This window comes from Suncus etruscus, chromosome 2 (assembly GCF_024139225.1).
Source record: "Suncus etruscus isolate mSunEtr1 chromosome 2, mSunEtr1.pri.cur, whole genome shotgun sequence".
Lineage (NCBI taxonomy): Eukaryota > Metazoa > Chordata > Mammalia > Eulipotyphla > Soricidae > Suncus > Suncus etruscus.
Genome location: NC_064849.1, coordinates 57,546,977 through 57,568,659, shown reverse-complemented (window position 1 = coordinate 57,568,659; position 21,683 = coordinate 57,546,977). Strand labels below are relative to the sequence as shown.

At 38.3% G+C, this 21,683-nt stretch overlaps 1 protein-coding gene across 2 annotated transcripts in view; it reads right to left on the bottom strand.

Moving 5' to 3' along the window:
* The window catches only part of HECTD1 (HECT domain E3 ubiquitin protein ligase 1), a 112,667-nt gene that overhangs the window by 50,721 nt on the left and 40,263 nt on the right, over positions 1 to 21,683 (bottom strand). For both annotated transcript variants that reach the window (XM_049766568.1, XM_049766569.1), the window contains exons 10-21: positions 15,497 to 15,635; positions 15,135 to 15,305; positions 13,387 to 13,609; positions 12,290 to 12,553; positions 12,077 to 12,153; positions 10,617 to 10,751; positions 8,543 to 8,689; positions 7,721 to 7,815; positions 5,471 to 5,576; positions 3,758 to 3,892; positions 2,458 to 2,597; positions 1,735 to 2,058 (exon numbers count right to left, since the gene is read on the bottom strand). In XM_049766568.1, the coding sequence (XP_049622525.1) occupies positions 1,735 to 2,058; positions 2,458 to 2,597; positions 3,758 to 3,892; positions 5,471 to 5,576; positions 7,721 to 7,815; positions 8,543 to 8,689; positions 10,617 to 10,751; positions 12,077 to 12,153; positions 12,290 to 12,553; positions 13,387 to 13,609; positions 15,135 to 15,305; positions 15,497 to 15,635 (1,956 nt within the window). The remainder of the gene's footprint in view (positions 1 to 1,734; positions 2,059 to 2,457; positions 2,598 to 3,757; positions 3,893 to 5,470; positions 5,577 to 7,720; positions 7,816 to 8,542; positions 8,690 to 10,616; positions 10,752 to 12,076; positions 12,154 to 12,289; positions 12,554 to 13,386; positions 13,610 to 15,134; positions 15,306 to 15,496; positions 15,636 to 21,683) is intronic.

The window sequence follows — 21,683 nt, the reverse complement described above, 5'->3', positions numbered from 1 at the left end:
AAAAAGGTACCTGTCATGAAGACAGGATGGAGCTGAGGCAAGGGATAGTGGTATAGAATGGACTCTGGGACCACTGGTAAAAGGATTTTGATATTGGGGTTAGTATCAATATGGGTTTGATTTGTGGAATGGGATGGGATGTTTTTAGTGCTTAAATAATTCTATGTCTAAAACTCAACTAGGGATGACTTTGTAAATCACAATGCTTTAAATTAAAAAACATTAGCTACTGACCCAAGATGAACCCGGGTTCAATCCAGGGTATCTCATATGATCTCCCGAGCCTACCAGGAGCTATTTCTGAGAGCAGAGCCAGGAGTAACCCCTGAGCACTGCCGGGTATGGCCCAAAAACAAAATCTAAATAAATAAAAATGAAAATAAAAAATAAAAACAACTGGTATAGCAATGTAGCTGATATTGATTCAATCCCTGGCACAACATAAGGTCCCAAGTGAGGACCCAAAACCAAAAATGTAACAAAAAAAGATGTGATAAACATCTTTTAGAAATAAGATGGGGGGAGGGACGGAGAGATAGCATGGAGGTAAAGCGTTTGCCTTGCATGCAGAAGGACAGAGGTTCGAATCCCGGAATCCCATATGGTCCCCTGAGCCTGCCAGGAGCAATTTCTGAGCATAGGACCAAGAGTAACCCCTGAGCGCTGCCAGGTGTGACCCAAAAACCAAAAAAAAAAAAAAAAGAAAGAAAAGAAATAAGATGGGGGGGGGGAGTAAGATGAAGTGTTTAAAAGTATACTATTAATCTGACTCACAGTAAAATTACTTGATTCATTTAAACTGAAGAATGAAAAATTTATAATAGTATTAAACATGTTTCCTATGATAAAAGAGGTTTAGTTTTAACTAACACATCAAAAATTCAACTTTAAAACTTGAAAAGACAAACCTACTGTTAAAGACTCCTACCATGCTACATTAATAAGAAATTAACACTCAAAATGTGTTACACCCTACAATTTAAACTTATTAAAATTAAATTTTTTTAAATAATGGCATTCTTTTAAAAATAGTACAAGCCAGATGTATAAAATGTAAAGGTATTTATTGGAGGGAGCCAACATGAGTTCAGTCCTCAACACAACATGGGGGTTCCCTGAGCACTGCCACAGAATCCCTTTTGAGCACACAGCCATATTGCCCTCCAAAAATGTGAACAGCACCAAAGAGCTAGTTCCAACACTGATGAAGTAAATGCTTTCTTGCAGAAGCCCAGGGTTCAATTCTGATACAGTTCTCAAGCACTAGCAGAAGTGACCCCTTTAACTTCCAGTAGGAAGAAGCCTACAACTCAGATGTAGCCAGCCAACCTCCCCCAAAACCACAAACAGACTTAAATTTAATCACCACTCTCTAGCCAGCAACTGCCACTATTAGTTTGCTAAACATTCAAATATATTGAGTGGAGACACTGAGCAAAAAGATAGTTTCATTTCAGTTTGCTAAACACACATAATTTTATTTAATAAATTTGGCTTATTACTCATGTTTAATCTAAATGGTCATTTAAATTCATTCTATTGAGAAGTTGATGTGCTCAGTGGCAGAGCACATGCACAAGAGGTCTTAGTTTGACTTTTTTTAGAATATAGTATTGCTTAAGTATCATATACTATTGCTTAAATATCTCACAGAGGGCTCTAAGAGTATATAATTATAAAAAGAAACAAAGCTCTTTAGTGAGTTTTGCAATTTGCAAAGACTCCTCAACTAACCCTGGTTCATTGAGACTGCAGTCATCAACATGGGTATACAAAGAAGTCCAGTTCTGTCCATCTTTGGATACCTGGAAAACCCAGTTTCTCAGTGCAGACCTTCCATAACCACGAGCATGACGAAGTGTATATGCTGATGGTATCACCCAGAGGCCAAGATCTATGGCAAACCAAGCATTCTTGTCATCATTACTATGACAATTTAAAGCTGAGTTATCACGGCTTAATATGTCTTCTAAGCGGCCATAAGGTAGATTTCTTCCTTCTGATGATGTTACTACTACAAGTCCATAAGCAGCTGGATTTACCCATTCATAAGCAGTTCTACAAAAAATAGAGAAAAAAATTAGTAGAAAACATTTTGTTTGTTTCTGGGCCATACCTGCCAATGCTCAGAGGACCATATGGGATGCCAGAGACTGAATCTAGGTTGGCTACATGCATGACAAGCAGCCTACCCACTATACTATTATTCTGGCCCCAGTAGTTAATATCATTAAAATAAACAATGGTTCAAACTAAAGTTCAATTTTAATAATTAAGTATCTTTTTTTTCCTAAAAAATAATCTGGGCATCAAGTTAAACCTTAGAGGCAAAATTAACTAAATTGAAGGACATTCAAGAGTAGTGCATTAAAAAAAAAAAAAAAAAAGAGTAGTGTATTTTAGTCTACTACATTTTTTTTTCCACAAAAAGTTCTCTAGTTACAAAGAATCACTTACTTGGCATTTGTTCCAATCCAGTAAATCAGACCATTTTCATCAAAATCATGCTGGTGTCTAAATGTAAAATTTTGCCCTTCTCTTAATTTTCGAACAAAAACAAATGATGATCTGTCAAAATCATACCACTGCTTTGCTACCTAAACCAAAGAAAATGGAAAAGATATGCAAGTAATTCCATTTGAAAAAACACTGTCTACTTTTTTCCTATTCCATTAACGTAAATTATTTTATTGTTACAAATACTCAAGAATATTTTGGGAAAAAAATAAAGACAGGCATAAATAGGGTGGTCTTAGGGACTCTGTTGGTTGTCAGGTAACCGTATATAAAAATATTATAAATGTAAACATCATTTAAACATGTTAATACAATTGAAAAATAAACAAGGGATCGATATCAGATTATTTCTCTAGCTTATTATTTTAAGGTAAAAAAAACCAAACTTGATCTTACCAAAGTGTTTTCCTTGTTAATCAGTATAAAAATTTTAATAATATAATTTTTATTTTAATCATAGTGGCTTACATATCATTCACAGTAATATTCCAGGTACATATTAATATTGAATCAGGGGAATTCCCACCACCGAATTGTCCTCCCTCCACCTCCATACATTTTAACAGTTGCATAGTAGTCAATTTTATAATTATCAATTTATATCCCTTTATATAATTTTGTTTACTATTTTAGTATTATAAATATAATAACTTCATAAAAAACTATCTATGGTATAAGTATTACTTTTTTTAAGAAAAATCCTTCAAGGGGGCCAGAGCAATAACAACAGATGGGCATTTGTCTTGTACATGGCCGATCCAGGTTCAATCTCTGGCATCCTGATGGTCCCCCAAGCCTGACACGTATAATTTCTGAGCACAGAGGCAGGAGGAACACCTGAACACTGCTGAGTGTGGCTCAAAAAAACAAACAAAAAAAAAAAATCCCCAAAAGTAAAATAAATCATTGGGTCAAATTGTACGGGCACAAGTCTGGACACATACTTCCCAACTACATTTCTAAAGGATTAAATCATGATGAAAACAGTTTATTTCACCAGAGGGATGAGAGAAGCTCACCATTTTCTTTTCTTTTTTTTTTTTTTTTTGTTTTGGTTTTGGTTTTGGGGCCACACCCGGCATTGCTCAGGGCTTACTCCTGGCTGTCTGCTCAGAAATAGTTCCTGGCAGGCACGGGGGACCATATGGGACACCGGGATTCGAACCAACCACCTTTGGTCCTGGATCAGCTGATTGTAAGGCAAACGCTGCTGTGCTATCTCTCTGGGCCCGAAGCTCACCATTTTCAACAGATACTGTTCCAGAGATTCAACTGTGGCTAAGGGTTCCATCTTCAACATTCTGCCAGTTCTGTCTATCAAGGCAGTTTCACCAGGTGCACGTTCCAGCCGAAATCTTAATCTTCTTGTAAGTATCTAAGCAAAAATCGTAAGAATGGTTAGAATATAGGTTGCTTTCCCCCGAAAACTGTAAAACAAATACATTACAAGACCAGAATAAAAAGAAATAAGCCTGAGCATTTCCAGGTGCTAAAGTCTAAAGCCAAAAGATAAAAGTTAAAAATTATAAATAAAATTAAAAGGGGGCAGGGCTGGAGCAGTGACGCAGAGGTAGGGCATTTGCCTTGCATGTGGCTGACCTAAGATGGATCGTGGTTCGATCCCCTAGCGTCCTATATGGCCCCCTAAGCCAGGAGCGATTTCTGAGCACAGAGCCCTGAGCATCCCCAGGTGTGACCCAAAAACAAACAAACAAAAATTAAAGGGGGGGTGCCGAAGCAATAGTGCAGTGGTAGGGCATTTGCCTTGCACGCAGCTGACCAGGGAGGGACCTTGGTTAGACCCCAGTGTCCCATATGGTCCCAAAAGGCAAGAGCAATTTCTGAGTGCATAGCCAGGAGCATCACTGGGTGTGGCCCAAAAACCAAAAATAAATAAATAAATAAATAAATAAATAAATAAATAAATAAATAAAATTAAAAGGTTACTGAGTGATACTTAGACTTAAATCAAACAAAATGTCAAAACAACTTTAAACACTGTTTAAATAAAATTACTAAATAAGAGACAACCAACATTCAAAATTGCAAAAAGTATTCAATCTATTGTTCTACTAACCACTATTTAAGGCTAACAATTTAGTTGTAATTTCAATATAAATCTTAATTCCTACAATGTGAGATTTACCACAGGGCACATTCTTTACCATTCTGGTTTGGAATCTTACAGAGTCCTGAAATGATAAATGTAAAATAAAAATGTTGGTGCTCTGGCTAGGGAGAAAATTTAAAGTACAGGATTGCATGCATTTCAATCCTAGTACTAGTACTGGCTTAAGGAATTCTAAGCTTCTGAATGACATACAGAAGACATACAATGACATACAGAGGAGAAAATAAATGTGGTTTGGGGCCGGGAAGGTGGCGCTAGAGGTAAGGTGTCTGCCTTACAAGCGCTAGCCAAGGAACGGACCACGGTTCGATCCCCCGGCGTCCCATATGGTCCCCCCAAGCCAGGGGCGATTTCTGAGCACATAGCCAGGAGTAACCCCTGAGCGTCAAACGGGTGTGGCCCAAAAACCAAAAAAACAAACAAAAAAAAAAAAACAAAAAAAAAAGAAAAGAAATGTGGTTTAAGCTTTTTTTTTTTACATGATGCTGACAAGTTGATACGTACTGAAACAGAAATCTAACTTAATTCTACAAAACACTAATTTTTTTCCTACTTTCAATGAGTCTTTTTTATTTACAATGTATCAAATTATGTTTTATGACTTATAGTATTTACTTAATAATTTAATACTATCCAAATTCAAATGGTCAAACAAAAGTAGAAATTCCATTACCATTCAAGAATCAAGAAGATTTCAAATGACATTTAAGTTAGTCTTTAGTGTTTAAGCACAATACTTACTTAAAACAACAAAAAAGTAGAGCTTATTTTAAAATAACCCTAAATGCATAAAACAATAGTAACTCTATTTTCCATGGCTACCTGGAGGTTATATGAGGACCCTGGTGTATCATACAAATGAAGAGGTAGGCGTTCAATGGATTCTAGTACCGCTATTAATTTTCGAATTAATGCGACTGCTGGTCGACTGCAAAGAAAAGAGTAACTATGAAGAGTTTTTCTATACTTTCATGGAAAAACTATACTAACCAGTATCAATAAGAACTTACATTAAGTTAAAGACATTTAACATTTCATTAGATTATTCACGAATAGTCAAAAATACTTTCAATTCAATTCCCCACGCCCAAACAAAACTTAAAAAAAAAAAGAATTAGTGGTTATGAGGCAAAAAACCAGTTTGATCTCTGGCACCACTCAGTGCCCCAAGTATTGCCAGATACAATCCTGCAAACCTCCACACTATGGTCTAACGCAGGTAATTCCTAGCACCACAAAGTCTGAAGAGTATCTATCTTATCCTTGGCCTCAGAATTACCAGCAACCAATCATAATGCAGGTCATGCCCCCAACTCCCATATCAGGCTACTGTAACACTACTTGGGAGAGCTCACCAAACCAAACCAAACCAAACCAAACCAAACCAAACCAAACAAAACAAAACAAAACAAAAATACAATGAAAAATAATTTGCAATTCTTAATTGAATAATGCTACTTAAAGAAATTTATACAAAATCATAATCCTATTCTAACAATTATATTTTAGCATCATTAATTACTTGTAAAAAGCTAAACTATTGGGCCCGGAGAGATAGCACAGTGGCGTTTGCCTTGCAAGCAGCCGATCCAGGACCAAAGGTGGTTGGCTCGAATCCCAGTGTCCCATATGGTCCCCCATGCCTGCTAGGAGCTATTTCTGAGCAGACAGCCAGGAATAACCCCTGAGCAATGCCGGGTGTGGCCCAAAAACAAACAAACAAAAAAGCTAAACTATTTAATGCAATAATACTTGAAAAAATTGCTTTAAATCTATAATATATAATATGCATCATTTTAATGGCATTAAATAATCTGATTTTAAAGATTTAATATTTAAAAGTCAATGAAACTATAAAATCATATTTCATCAAACCATGTCCTAACTTCAACAATTATTTAAAACATTCCCAGAAATTGTTTTCTCCTTATGCCAGAGAGCATGTTATATAATCAAGATTTTTTGTTGTTGTTGTTGTTGTTGTTTTTAAAGTTCTGAGTCAACATACCCACCAGGCAGTACTCAGGGCTTTACTTCTGGCTCTGCACTCAGGGATCACTTCACTCATAGTGAAGCTCAGGGAACCACTGGGTGCAGAAGACTGAAACAGGAGGATAAACTGTGTGCAAGGAATGTATCTACCCAATAAACTATATCTCCATCTTCTCACCCAGAAATTTTTTAAAATTTTTTGTACAAAAGAAATTTTAAAATCATCCTTACAATTATCTCAGAATTAACAATTATCAAATACTGCATCAATATTAAATTATCTTTCTGGGGGAGGGCATTTTATCACTCACTGAGGCATCTATTCTACCAATAAGGCTAAATCCCCAGCCCTACCAAGTATATGCTAAAGATATCTAATTTTTTCAATAGTAACTTTATTTAAGCATTATGGTTACAAAACTGTTCGTGTTTGCGTTTCAGTGCACTTCACCAGTGTACATTTCCTGCCACCAGTGTCCGTATTTCCCTCTCTCACCCTCCTCCCTCTCTTCTTTTTAGACACTGTGGTTTGCACTATTGCTAATGAAGGGGTCCTATATTATATCCTTTTATCCCCTTTCAGCACCCAATTCTTATCCAGAGTGATCAATTTCAACTATCACTGAAACTGCTCACAGTGGACTGACCACTCATTACACTAACTACATTTACCACTCTTTGTGACAAGCTTCCTACCATGGACTGGTTCTCTTGATCCTCAAGAGATATCTAATTTATATGAAGCAATAAAACAGATGTGAAATTTTTCTTATTCCATTAGACTTAATAATGTTTTGGGGTTTGCTTTGGTTTTTCAGGAAGCCACACCCAGCAATGCTCAGGTGTTACTCATGACTGCACTCAGGAATTACTACAAGCAGTGCTTGAGGGACTATACAGGCTATGTGTATTATCACAATGGCCCTAGACTCAATGTCTTAAAAACTCTGTTCTTGTTACACATCGCTGCTCTTTTCATTAGGAATAAAAAGTTTCATGTATAAATACTATATTTAGACAATTTTAAAGAAAACTGCAAACACCAAAACTTAAAATAAAAGAAGTATCTGGGGGAATTACCTTTCTTCGTCTTCATTTTCACTAAAGGCTGTTTTAAAGACATTTATTCTCTCTACCAGCTGACTACAATCTTGTTTCAGATCTAAATCCAGGCTCTAAAAAAAAATATTATATGGCTATTAATAAAAATGTATCACAAAATTATGCATTAATAAAAACATTACAAAATTAATCACATAATCTAAGTAAAATAATTTTATTTTAATTAAAAACCCTTTTACTATATAACTAGGAGACTATGATAATATACAATATTTCCCTTACATACCTAAATTAGTTTTTCTCAAAAAAAAATACGACAAAGTTACTTCAAATTTATTTACAAAGATCATTTTTCATTTTATAGTATGGATATTTTCTACTTGAACAAACTATCTCAACAAGTTTTAGAACAAATTAATGACAAAGGCTTGGTAAAATATAAATTACCATCTGCTGCTCTAATTGTTCTTTCTTATTCCTTTTATCTTTTTTTATTTAAAAAAAATTTTATTGAGGTTCAGTTCCACAGTATTCAAGCACCCATCCCTTCAACAGTATACAGTTACTGCCATCTATGCTGCAAGTTTCCCACCTGTGCAACAACCCTGCCTCTATGGCAAACATTTTCACTTTCTCTCTCTCTCCCATCTTTTTCCTTTTAAGTGCTGTAATTTATAATAGTGCTATTGAATGGGAATGCAAACCACTTTACCTCCCTTTGCTACTCAGATTTTTAAAATTTCTTCAGAAAACTTAAATAGTGCATGACAAAAGTTGAGTTCGCAATACCTTCCGTAACTAAAACAGTATATATCATTTCATAATACTTCATAAACTTACATTATTTAAAACAGTAAGTAGTGCTTGAACCAAGCCACTACTACACATTTCATATGGTGAAATTGTGTTTTCATCCTTTAAAAGTACTATTAAATTTTCTAAAGCTGTCTTCATTAAATCTCGCCAGGTGTTCTCACTTTCAATACACTAAAAGATAAAAGAAAAATTTAATAAATACAACAAAAAATAAAACACTTCATTTTTTCAAAAATATGATAATTAGGGGCCGGGCGGTGGCGCTAAAGGTAAGGTGCCTGCCTTGCCTGCGCTAGCCTCGGACGGACCGCGGTTCAATCCCCTGGCATCCCATATGGTCCCCCAAGCCAGGAGTGACTTCTGAGCGCATAGCCAGGAGTAACCCCTGAGCGGCACCGGGTGTGGCCCAAAAACCAAAAAAAAAAAAAAAAAAAAATATGATAATTAGTTATAAATAAATCATTTTCATTAGAACTATCAAACATTTCTGTAAAGGGTCAGATACACATACTTAGACTGTATAGTCTGTCACACCTATTCATTAGCTACTGAAGTCATCAAAAAGCAGAAAAAGGAGCCAGAGTGGTGGCTCGAGTAGTAGGGTATTTGCCTTGCACATGCTAACCCAGGACAAACCCCGGTTCAATCCCCCGGCGTCTACATGGAACCCCAAGCCAGGAATGATTTCTGAGCGCATAGCTAGGAGTAACCCCTGAGCATCATCAGGTGTGGCCCAAAATCCCCCCAAAAAAGGTGGGGGGAGAAACAGACACTAGATCAGTAAGTGAGCAGCATTATAAACAATAAAATTTGAAGGGCCAAAGCAGTGACACTAGCGGTAAGGCATCTGCCTTGTAAGTGCTATCCTACAAAGGACCTCGGTTTGATCCCCCAGCATTCCATATGGTCCTCCAAGCCAGGAGCTATTTCTGAGAGCATAGCCAGGAGTAACCCCTGAGCATCACTGGGTGTGGCCCAAAAACCCAAATAAAAATAAAATAAAATTTGAGATAATAGTACTATATTTTCCAGCGTATAAGATGACCCCCTAATTTTACAATCTCGGACCATCTTTTCTGTTACTCCATACTGTCATGCCGCAGCACAGTTATTGTGTTCCTTGGCAAAGTTTACAACGTTCCTGTGCTGCAACTGTATTATCACAGTGAGCCAATCACAACAAGCAAAGGTTCAGAGGTTATACTGTAATAGACTTCCTCTCTGACTCTGGCCAATCTGAGCATGCTTTTTACAGTGTAGATTCAGGTACAGAACATTGTATAATTTGAATGCAAAAAAAGTCTGCTTGGATTGGCGAGTTAGAGGCGGTCCGAGCAGCCTTGCAGTGATTGGTGCAGGATCGAGTTGGAAAATTCGTTTCGTGGCAATAGCCAGATGATTTTCATTTAGCAGCATATGGAAACGTTTTTGGGATATACTCGGCATATAAACGACCCACAATTTTTGATTTTTTTTTTTTTTGTTTCAAAAGTCATCTTATTACGCCAGAAAATACAGTAAATAGATTTTCAGGCTAAAGAGAGGACAAGGGGTTGCCACATTGGTCAAGCAGACAGCTAACACCAATTAATTCCCAGCACTACATGTCTAGTAAAGATTCCCCATGCACAAAGCTAGGCGGAAAACCCAGAAAATGAATAAAGAATAGGTATAGCCAGCAGAACTGATCCTGGCATGTTAGCTAAAAATAAGCCCTGAACACAGCCAAGTGTGACCCAAAAACCAAATAATAACAATAGTAATAATAAATATGTATGATTAATCACAAGATTATTTCTACAATGAAAAGCAGGCCAAATTTAATGCATGGGTAATAGTATGCAATGCCCTAAATATCAAAATATAAAGGGTACCAATAAATGATACTAAGGAGCCAGAGCAACAGCACAGCAGGTAGGGCGTTTGCTTCGCACTGTGCTGATCTGGGTTCAATATCTGGCATCCCATATGGTCCCCCGAACACTGCAGGAATGACCCCTTAGCACAGAACCAGCAGTAACCTTTGAGCACCACAGGGTCAATCCACCCCCCAAAATCTAAGATCAAAGGATATAATAAAATCTAAAGACAAACTTACTTGTCTATTAGTATGAAGTTCCCAAGATGATTCTAATTGAGTTGCTATATTTCTGAGTGTTACCACTACTCCACGAGGCATGCTTTCTACAGCCTTAAAGTGGTCGTCATATAAATCTCGAGCCATAGTTCGAACCTACCAAAATAAAATAGCAAATGTTAATTTTTACTAAAATCAGTAATTTTACCAGTCTTTTAACATTGTATTTATTTACTTTGTGTGTGTGTGTGTGTGTGTGTGTGTGTGTGTGTGTGTGTGTGTGTGTGATTTTTTGGGTCACACCCAGCACTGCTCAGGGGTTATTCCTGGCTCCAGGCTCAGAAATTGCTCCTGGCAGGCACGGGGGACCACATGGGATGCCAGGAATCTAACCACGATCCACCCTGGGTGGGCCACATACAAGGCAAGCGCTCTACTTCTGTGCTATCTCTCAGCTTCTGATCAATTTTTTTTTTCAATTTTTTAAGTGTACAAAACCCAAACCTTTATATAATACTTTAATGCTCTTATTTTAATAAAAATACCATAAAAATTAAAATAATGCACATCAGGGACTGGAGTGATGGCACAGCAGTAAAGCATTTGCCTTGCACGTAGCTGACCTGGGAAAGACCCGGGTTCAATCCCTGGCATTCCTTGCGGTCCCGAGCCTGCCAGGAGCAATTTCTGTACAAAGAGTTATGAGTAACCCCTGAACGCTGTCAGGTATGGCCTAAAAAACAAATAAAAATTAATGCATATTTAAATAGGTAACTCAAAAATTAGTATTGTGATTTTTAAATTGAATTCATTAGCACATTGTTCTTCAATCTTTCTGAAACTAGTGATTTTATTTAAGACTGTTGTATATTTTATACAGTCATGTCTTTTTTCCCCCCAGAATTGAAGGCTCAATCAAAATGAAAAAGAAGTTATAGTAATATAGCTTAGTATCGTAATATAGTAATAGTATAGTGGGGTATACCCTCTACCCTCTTGAAAATAAGCAAAAATGAAATGATGAGGGCCGGAAAGATAGCATGGAAATAGGTGTTTGCTTTGCATGCAGAAGGACGGTGGTTTGAATCCCGGCATCCCAAATGGTCCCCAAAGCCTGCCGGGAGCAATTTCTGAGAGTAGAGCCAGGAGTAAATCCTGAGCACTGCCAGGTGTGACCCAAAAATAGAAAGAAAAAATAAATAAATAAATGATGAACACAAGAAAAATGCTAAAAAATACATTAAATTCAAGTAGATTATGTTACAGCTTAACTTTTGTTTTCGTTTTTAGACAATACCTGGCAGTGCTAAGGGGTTACTCCTAGCTCTGCACTCAGGAATCACTCCTGGCTGTGATTTGGGGATCATATGGGATGTCAAGGATCAAACCCGACTGGACCATGGTGCAAGGTGAACAAGCGTACATATTACAAATCTTAACTAGATCAATGGAAAAAGAATCAGCAATTCCCACAAACATACCTTTTGCTTTGTTTTTTCTAACTTGGATTTTAGTTTTCTGCCTCTTTTGCCAGTCCATCCAGTCACAAATTCTGAACCTAAAAAAATAAGTTTTCCACAGGATGTTTTATTGTAACATTATTCTTTTCCTATCTGTGCATGTGTTTTCCAGAGACTGAACGTAGTTTTCTCTGCACTTTGCCATCACGCTACATCCCCAGAGTACATACTCACCCAGAGAGGTTTCTGCAGTAAATGAATGTTTGGTTCCTCTATTAGATTCAAATACAAAACCAGGTAAATCTTCTTTCAATATTGTTGCTTGCTGACCATCTGAATTATGAATAGCAATTTCTCCTTCTTTCAAACATGTTAGTGACCAATTCCCTACAGTAAGTTTAGCAGGTCCTGGTGCTGACAGTATAGGTTGGCTCGAAGTAGACGGCTTTACTTGACCTCGGGCTCTTTGTAATTTCTCTAAGAATTCACTTCTGCTTTCTATAGAGACAAAATGATTATTTTAAAATCTCATTCCTTTCACATATTTATTTTTAGGAAAAAAAGCAACTATTTTCTGAAATATAAATTTATTTTTTTAAAGATTATGATTTTTATTTTTAAGTTTAAGCATAAAAGCATTCATTCATGCAGTCATAATTTTTGTTTGTCTTGTTTTTTTGGTCTTGATTTTTGGACTTTTGGATCACTCCTGGTAGTGCTCATGAGGGAACATATGGAGTGCCAGGGATTGAAACCATGTTAGCTATGTGCAAGGCCAGTGCTTTATCTGTTGTACTATCACTCTGGGCCAACCATAAATTTTTTAGGTTTAAGGATTTAAGAGGTAATATGATAAGAAACATTACATTTGTGCAACTCATCATTACATTTGATTAAATAGGCAGCAGTAACTAAAAGGTTGGAGAAATTTAAAGAATGTAAAGTACTATTCCTTTACTCACAATAAAAGGGCATTTTAGGGAGCTGGAGAGGTCCTGGGTTCAATCCTTGTCACAAACGAACACACACGCTCACATTTATGAAATGCTTCATGACTAATTTTCGAAGGCGAGAGTCCACCTGACTACGATCAGATTATGATCACTCCTGGCAGTCTCAGGGAACCATATGGATGCCAAGATTTGAACATAGGTCAGAGAAGTACTAAGGCAAGTACCACTCCCAATGTATTATTGCTACAGCCCCAATGGTATTTCTCTTTAAATTAAAGTAAACCGGAAAGATAAACATAAGCTACATTGCACAAAATAATGAGATAAAAATGGTCAAAATTATATAATTAATATTTATTACTAGAAACAAAATATTACCTGAGCTATCTGATCCACCTTCAGGACTACCACTTGAATACATGGTGGCAAGTTTTCCATCCAAGATAAATCTGAACCATCCATTACTACCATTAGATAATTCCAAGGCTGCTGCATCACTCCATATATATAAGCAATCCCTTCCTCTAATGATTGACCAGTCTCTCCAATGATATGGTTTGCCTTGTTGCAATTCTTTAGCATCTTCCTGTGGTTCATCTTCCTAAAAGTTAATGCAACATGGAAAATAATTTTCTATTTAAAATATTTAAAATGTTGTTAAAGCTTTACTATTAATCAAATTTTGAAATAAAGCACCTTAAACCCTAAAATATTATAATGTAATTGCCTATAATTTAATATTTATTCTGATTCTACAAACATTTGTTTCTGTTTGTTTTTGGGTCACACCCAGCGGCACTCAGGGGTATTATTCCTGGCTCTATGCTCAGAAATCGCTCCTGGCAGGCTTAGGGAACTATATGGGATGCTGGGATTCGAACCCTGTCCTTCTGCATGCAAGGCAAGCACCCTACCTCCATGCTATCTCTCCGGCCCTCTATTAACATTTTTTTTGGGGGGTCACACCCGGCAGCGCTCAGGGGTTACTGCTGGCTTTACGCTCAGAAATCACTCCTGGCAGGCTCAGGGGACAATATGGGATGCTGGGATTCAAACCACCATCCTTCTGCATGCAAGGCAAATGCCCTACTTCCATGCTATCTCTTCGGCCCCTCTACTAACATCTTTTTAAAGGCACAGCCCACAGTCTCCAGTATACTCTACATATGTGCCCTCCATACTCTCTTGCCAGACCAGTTTAGTATATCTGTGCTACTAAAGCAAACATTCAGGGCCAGAGAGAACAATTTCTGAGCATATAACTAGAAGTAACTTCTGAGCACTGCCGGGTGTGACCCAAAAACCAGATAGATTAAATGTAGGTAGGTAGGTAGGTAGGTAGGTAGGTAGGTAGGTAGGGTGTAGGTAGGTAGGTAGGTAGGGTGTAGGTAGGTAGGTAGGTAGGTAGGTAGGTAGGTAGGTAGGTAGGTAGGGAGGTAGATAGATAGATAGATATAGATAGATACAGACAGACAGACAGACAGACAAGACAGACAAGACAGACAGACAAGACAGACAAGACAGACACTCAACTAGCAGATCAAGTCATAAAAATGTTAATATATTCATACAAATAATAGCAGATCTATGCAAACTGCTTATTTTCTAGGTCTACATATAAATTGTTAGTTGTTTTAGAACACTGACCACACTTTCAGTACAAATTAGTACTGAGATAGGGGCCAGCGAGTTAGCATGGAGGTAAGGCATGCCTTGCATGCAGAAGGACGGTGATTCGAATCCCAGTATCCCATATGATCCCCTGAGCTTGCCAGGAGCAATTTCTGAGCGTAGAGCCAGGAATAACCCCTAAGTGCTGCCGGGTGTGACCAAAAACTGAGATAAAATTTACATTACTTATTTAATTATTGTGTCAAAAATCCATTTAATATGAACTAGATTTCTTTAAAAAAAAATAAATCCCATTCCAAGGGCTTGCACACCGTCAACCCAGGTTCAATCCCCAAATTCAATGCCTGATATCCTTTATGGTCCCCCCCAAATCTACAAGATGTGGTGGTTCCTGAGCACACACCCAGGAGTAGTCTCCAAGCCTCACTAGGTATGACTCCAAAACAAACAGACAGAATCCTATTCCTTATACCACTACAATTAAAGTCACTTACTTTTTCTGGTTTTGACTCCTCTTCATTTTCATCATCAGAAGAAGGACCTGCCAAAGTTGACACTTTGCTAATTACACCAAGTCTGGCTAGCTGATCCAGAAATATATCACCTCCTTTATCTACTAAATCCCTTATGATCTGCAAAGCCAGCAAATGGCCATCATCATCATCCTGGGCAAGAAAAAGAAAAAAGAAATTAAGGGAAAACAATAAAACTAAGTATAACTGCCTACATAAGAAAAAATGCAGTGACTTACAAACATAAATGATTTACGAAAATTGAAAGAAAAGTTACTTTACTAGCTGCTACGTAAAGAAAATCAAAGCAACAGAAGTTTAAAAAAAAAAGATGAAATGCTGACCTCTTGATCAAGGACGGTAGCAGTGATTTCTACTAGTGTTGTAGGCAAATTATGACCAACATCAGAATCACAGACTTCCTTCAACAATGCTTCAGAGCAAAAATGAATCATTTTCCGAATCAGTGCAAGACTGGCTTTCCTTGAAAAAGTAGTAAACAAAGAATTTTTAATCCATATTTAAGAAATTTAAACAAAATGTAACCATACAATAATAAAATCAAAAGAATCTAAAGGGACTTATTAATACTAGCACTTTCAGTTTTATTTGTTTTGAAACTTTTGCTTATTTTCTATTTAATATAATGACCTCATCAAAATATTCTTATTTATTTTTTGCAGAGCCAGGAATTGAGCCCAGGGACTCACACAAGGAATACAAGTACTCTATCACACAGGCAAATATGCCTTATCCCCTGCACTATCTATCCAGCCGTTTTTTTTTAACTCTTAAATTTATTTTTCTATTTAACCAGTATAATACTTAATTGCCATATATAAATTACTAAGAATGAACGATGGGCCGGGAGAGATAGCACAGGGCGTTTGCCTTGCAAGCAGCCGATCCAGGACCAAAGGTGGTTGGTTCAAATCCCGGTGTCCCATATGGTCCCCCGTGCCTGCCAGGAGCTATTTCTGAGCAGACAGCCAGGAGTAACCCCTGAGCACCGCCGGGTGTGACCCAAAAACCAAAAAAAAAAGAAGAGAAAAAAGAATAAATGACATAAACTGAAACCTAAAATTTTGCAAAACTCAAAGTAAAAATGCTAATATCTATTAGTATATATAATAAAATTTCAAATTGAACACTTGTGCCCTTATTAAATTTAAGGTCTATAGGCATGACAAACAACAGTCACATATAAATGAAAATAAAACAATCTAGCAGTCCCATGCCTTCAATTACTCCTGATTTGATTTGATTTTAATTTATTTTGGGTTTTTTTTTTGGGGGGGGCACACTTGACAGTGCTCAGGAGTTACTCTAGGCTCTGCCTTCAGAAATTACTCTTGGCAGGTTTAGAGAAAACATATGGGCTGCCAGGGATCAAACCTCGGTCAACCTATCCACACTGTGCTATATATAGCTCAGATCCCAGAGAACTCCTGATTTTATTTATTTATTTATTTTGGTTTTTGGGTCACACCCAGCGGTGCTCAGGGGTTACTCCTGGCTGTCTGCTCAGAAATAGCTCCTGGCAGGCACGGGGGACCATATGGGACACCGGGATTCGAACCAACCACCTTTGGTCCTGGATCAGCTGCTTGCAAGGCAAACTCCGCTGTGCTATCTCTCCGGGCCCAGAACTCCTGATTTTAATACATCAGCATGTCACTTTTCCCTTCAAATCATCAATGATTTATCGAAAAATATTCAAGAAATATTCAAGCTATACAAACTAGCTTCAATTTAACCCCTGTTAACTGAGAGTATAGGGGGTTAAAGACACTTGACTTTGATGCAGGTAATCCTGGTTAAATCCCAAGCAACACATACAGCTCTCTAAGCCTCACTGAGTACAGTTCTGGAAGCACCCCAAACATTTCTGGATAATCCTAGGCACTGCAGGGACTGAGTAGCACCAAATCCATGAAATTGAACCACCAGCACAATTGACTAAAAATTAAAAAGGAAGGGCCCCAGGGCTTCTTGAACACTGCTTGGGAGACCCTCAAAATAAACTACCGGGCCAGGTAAGAGGCTCAAATAAAAAAACATAAAAGTTGTAAATATGGGGTCACAGCACTAGCAGTAGGTGGGTATTTGCCTTGCATATGGCCAACCCAAGTTAAGCCCCCTGAGCACCACCAGAACTTAATTCCAGAGTGCAAAGCCAAGATCAACTCCTGAACATCTTTGGGTATGACCCAAAAACAAAACAAAAAACTGCATGTGCAAGATCCTGAGTTCAATTATATGGGCCAAAAATCTCCAAAGTATATAGCCCTACTAGCCCCAGTACACCTGGGCCTGAGCACAAGGTAATTCCTCACCAAATTAACAAAAACCACACAGAGCCACACACAGATTAAACTATGATGAAAAGGTGTGTCTATAATATAAAATTCAGTAATTTAATACATTTTTTCTGAATTTCTCTACAATATTCCAGGCACCAAGCTATAAATATCATCCTTGAAATTACTTTCCATAGATAGACGAAGATATATGAGAGTAGCAGTTCAATCCCTGACACAGCATAGTCCCCACTAAAGCTTCTGGGTGACCTCCAAGCAACAAACTGAGATGAGCCTCTCATCTCCCACCACCAATAGGTATGGTAAGAAAATAAAACTATAGGACCAAGAGAGATAGTACAGTGTGGCGGGCACTTGTATTACATGTGACTAACCAGGTTCAATACCCAAGCCACATCAGGAGTGGGCACAGAGCCAGGAATAAGGCCTCAGCACTGCCCAGTGTGCCCCCCCCCAACAACAAAACACCTCTGAAATTATAAAAAAGGTGTCTAATAACTATTTCTGTAACACTTGTTTCCCAGGACTCCAGCCAAAATTCATATTACTACAATTTGGTTTTGTTTTCTAGTTTGGTTTTGGGGTCAGACTCCAGGCTTTGAGCTCAGGAAATCATTCTTGGCACGGTTGGGGAACCATATGATATGCCAAGATTGAACCCAGGTTGGCTGAATGCAAGACAAGCACCCTACCTGCAGTACCATCACTCCAGCCCCCTGCTATTTTTTTAAATTAAGCAAACTACTGTGCTATCTTGCTAGCTCCTGGTATTTATTCTACTCTATCTTATTTAATTTTCTTTTGGACCATCCATACCTGCCAGTGCTCAGGAGGCTACCTGCTCAGGTATTACCTGTATCTGTACATTTTGGGGGTTGGGATGGGAGCACACATGACAATGCTTAGGGCTATCTCTTGGCTCTGCATTCACTCCTAGAGGTTCTCAGGATGCTGGAATCAACCCCAACTCAGTCATGTGTAAGGAAAGTGTCATACCCAGTATATCTCCCCAGCCCTGATAGTACATAATACAAACAAAAAGTTCAAACTCATAGAAAATGAAAATTGGCTTTTTGGGACGAGGGAATAAAAGTTGATAAAAGAACATCAACATTTAGTTACAAGATAAGATTACCTCATGTAAATAAATGAAGATTATTGAGGAAATAACACAAAGGTCAGCAAAACATGCACTGGACCCAAATTCAAACCTAGACCCAAGTGAAACACAGTAACACATTGTTCCCTCTAGTACTGTCAAGTGCAACGTGGTGGTCCCTGAAACTAAAAAGTGAATAGCTCTACTTCCTCAGACCCAAGCACTATACTTTCCAGGCCAGCTGTACAACTATTACCCAGAAGAAATCCTCAAACAAAACCAGTGGCTTGTACAGCTCTCTACCCTGAAGTAAATGAAGAGTAGAGGGGAGATAGTACAAAATGACCTAGCAATGCACAAAACCCTAGCCTTTGTCCCTGGCACCATGTGACACCATGTGTAGCCCAGGTGGCTCTCCAGCACTGCCAGTCTAAACAACTCTATCTCACCTAAGCATTGAATTGTGGAGCTTGTCCAAGCATTGCTGGGAGATGGCCCAGGTCCCATGAAGGTTGCTTGGGAAGGCAACCCCATCCCCACAATGAAGATTATGGTTTACTTAAAATTTGCAACATGCAATTTTTTGTAGATTTCAAGTGCCCTAAATACCAGTATTATACGTTGACTTCAAAGTGTAAGCAATATGTCTTAAATAGAAGAGTGGTAATAAAATAATTCACTGTGAACATTTAAGAACCTGGTTTTTATTCTTCCCTAAATAGCTATGGTAGTGTAGCTGTTAGTGGGTCACTTAAAAAAAAAAAAAAAAAAGAGTCATCTTAAGAAATGAGTCCGGGGGCTGGAGAGATAGCATGAAGGTAAGGCGTTTGCCTTTCATGCAGAAGGACCGTGGTTCGAATCCCGGTGTCCCATATGGTCCCCTGTGCCTGCCAGGGGCGATTTCTGAGCATAGAGCCAGGAGTAACCCCTGAGCGCTGCCGGGTGTGACCCAAAAACCAAAAAAAAAAAAAAAAAAGAAATGAGTCTGATTTTGAACAAGATAGCTTTGAACAAGTCCAGCTCTAAACAAGTCCAATTTTGAACAAGATAGCTTTAACTATGGCCGGGAGGTGGCGCTGGAGGTAAGGTGCCTGCCTTGCCTGCGCTAGCCTAGGACGGACCGACGTTCGATCCCCCGGCGTCCCATATGGTCCCCCAAGAAGCCAGGAGCAACTTCTGAGCGCATAGCCAGGAGTAACCCCTGAGCGTCACAGGGTGTGGCCCAAAAACCAAAAAAAAAAAAAAAAAAAAAAAAAGATAGCTTTAACTAAATATTTTAGATAGCTGTTGTGCCAATTAACAGATATTCTTGGTAAAAACATCAAAAAGTTATAAAGTAGTCACCATAAAGCAGAATTCCCTTACTGGATGGCTGCTTTTTACTATTTTCTAGGTTTTTAGAGTCTGAAAACAATTTTACTTTTGGTACTTCTGTTGCTAATTTCTCAGATAACAATAGTAGTAACACATTTTTTTGTGGCAAAGACAATCGCGTATTTCTTTCACAGTTCAGACTTAAGTCTATCTCAAAATGAATCCAAATACCAATAATGCCATAAGCAAGATATTTTAATTACTTTATTACAAAAAATGTATCACTAAGATAGAATAATTGCATTTACCATTTCATTTCAATATTAAGTCCTCAAACTATTCTTGGAGAGAATATCTTCTAAATAATTATAAATAAAGGCAGGAGTCAGTAAAAAAAAAAAAAATAATAAGAATAAGCTGGGATACGTAACCCCTCTCTCTAAATTTAACACTCTCATCTAATTAGCTGTCAATTCCTACACAACCCATCTAATAATCGCCTAAATTTGAAATTCATTTCCACCAAGCATTTCCCTGGCAAGTGAATGACAGTGTTGCAAAGAACTCTTAAGTAGTCTTTTAATTCTTGCTCTCCTTCAGTTATTTTCTCCATCAAACTGCCAATTTATAAGTTAGATATGGACTGTCAAATTCTTTTTTATTTTTTTTTTTTTTTTGGTTTTTTTGGGCCACACCCGGCGGTGCTCAGGGGTTACTCCTGGCTGTCTGCTAAGAAATAGCTCCTGGCAGGCACGGGGGACCATATGGGACATCGGGATTCGAACCAATCAAATTCTTAATAATCCTTCTTTAACTGTAGGGTAAAGTACACATTTCATTATCATGGAACAAAAAGGCCTTGAAATTTCATAAAGGGGTTCTGTACTGTCCAGAATGGGTTTTAATTTGAGGGGGGGCACACCCAGCAGCGCTCAGGAGTTACTCCTGGCTCTGGGTTCAGAAATCGCTCCTAGCAGGCTTGGGGGAACATATGGGGATGCCGGGATTCGAACCACCGTCTGTCCTGGCTCTGCTGTGTGTAAGGCAAACATTCTACCACTGTGTTATCTTTCCAGCCCAATTTTTTTTTTTGGTTTTGGTTTTTGGGTCACATCTGGTGTCGTTCACGAATTACTCCTGGCTCAGAACTCAGAAGTTGCTCCTGGGGGCCAGAGAGGTGGTGCTAAAGGTAAGGCGTCTGCCTTGCAAGCACTAGCCTATGACGGACCAGATTTGATCCCCTGGCATCCCATATGGTCCCCCCAAGCCAGGGATGATTTCTGAGCACATAGCCAGGAGTAACCCCTGAGCGTCAAATGGATGTGCCCCCCCCCCAAAAAAAAGAAGTTGCTCCTGGCAGGCTCGGGGACCATATGGGATGCTAGGATTCAAACTGGGGTCCATACTATGTTGGCCACATGCAAGGCAAACACCTTACCGCTGTGCTATCGCTCCGGCCCTCTTTTAAATGTATTTTTAAAAAATTTCCGAGCCCCACTATGACTCAGAGGTAAAGCATCTGCATTACAAATGTGCAGTCTTAAATTTGATGATCCCTTGCCAGCTATTACTTGGGACCACTAGCACAACAGATCTCTCTAGCAATCTTCAAGTACTGCTGAGAGGAGTGAGACCCCCAGTGAGCCAGTATGCAAGCATCACCACTAAAGATAATCCAGCCCGTGGCCAAGTGTGTAAGCTCCACACAAGTTAGATCTATGTGACACATCCCCAGTTCCCCATTTCAATTATTCCCCAGTTCAACCAGTTGTTAAATCATCTATATACTGATTATGT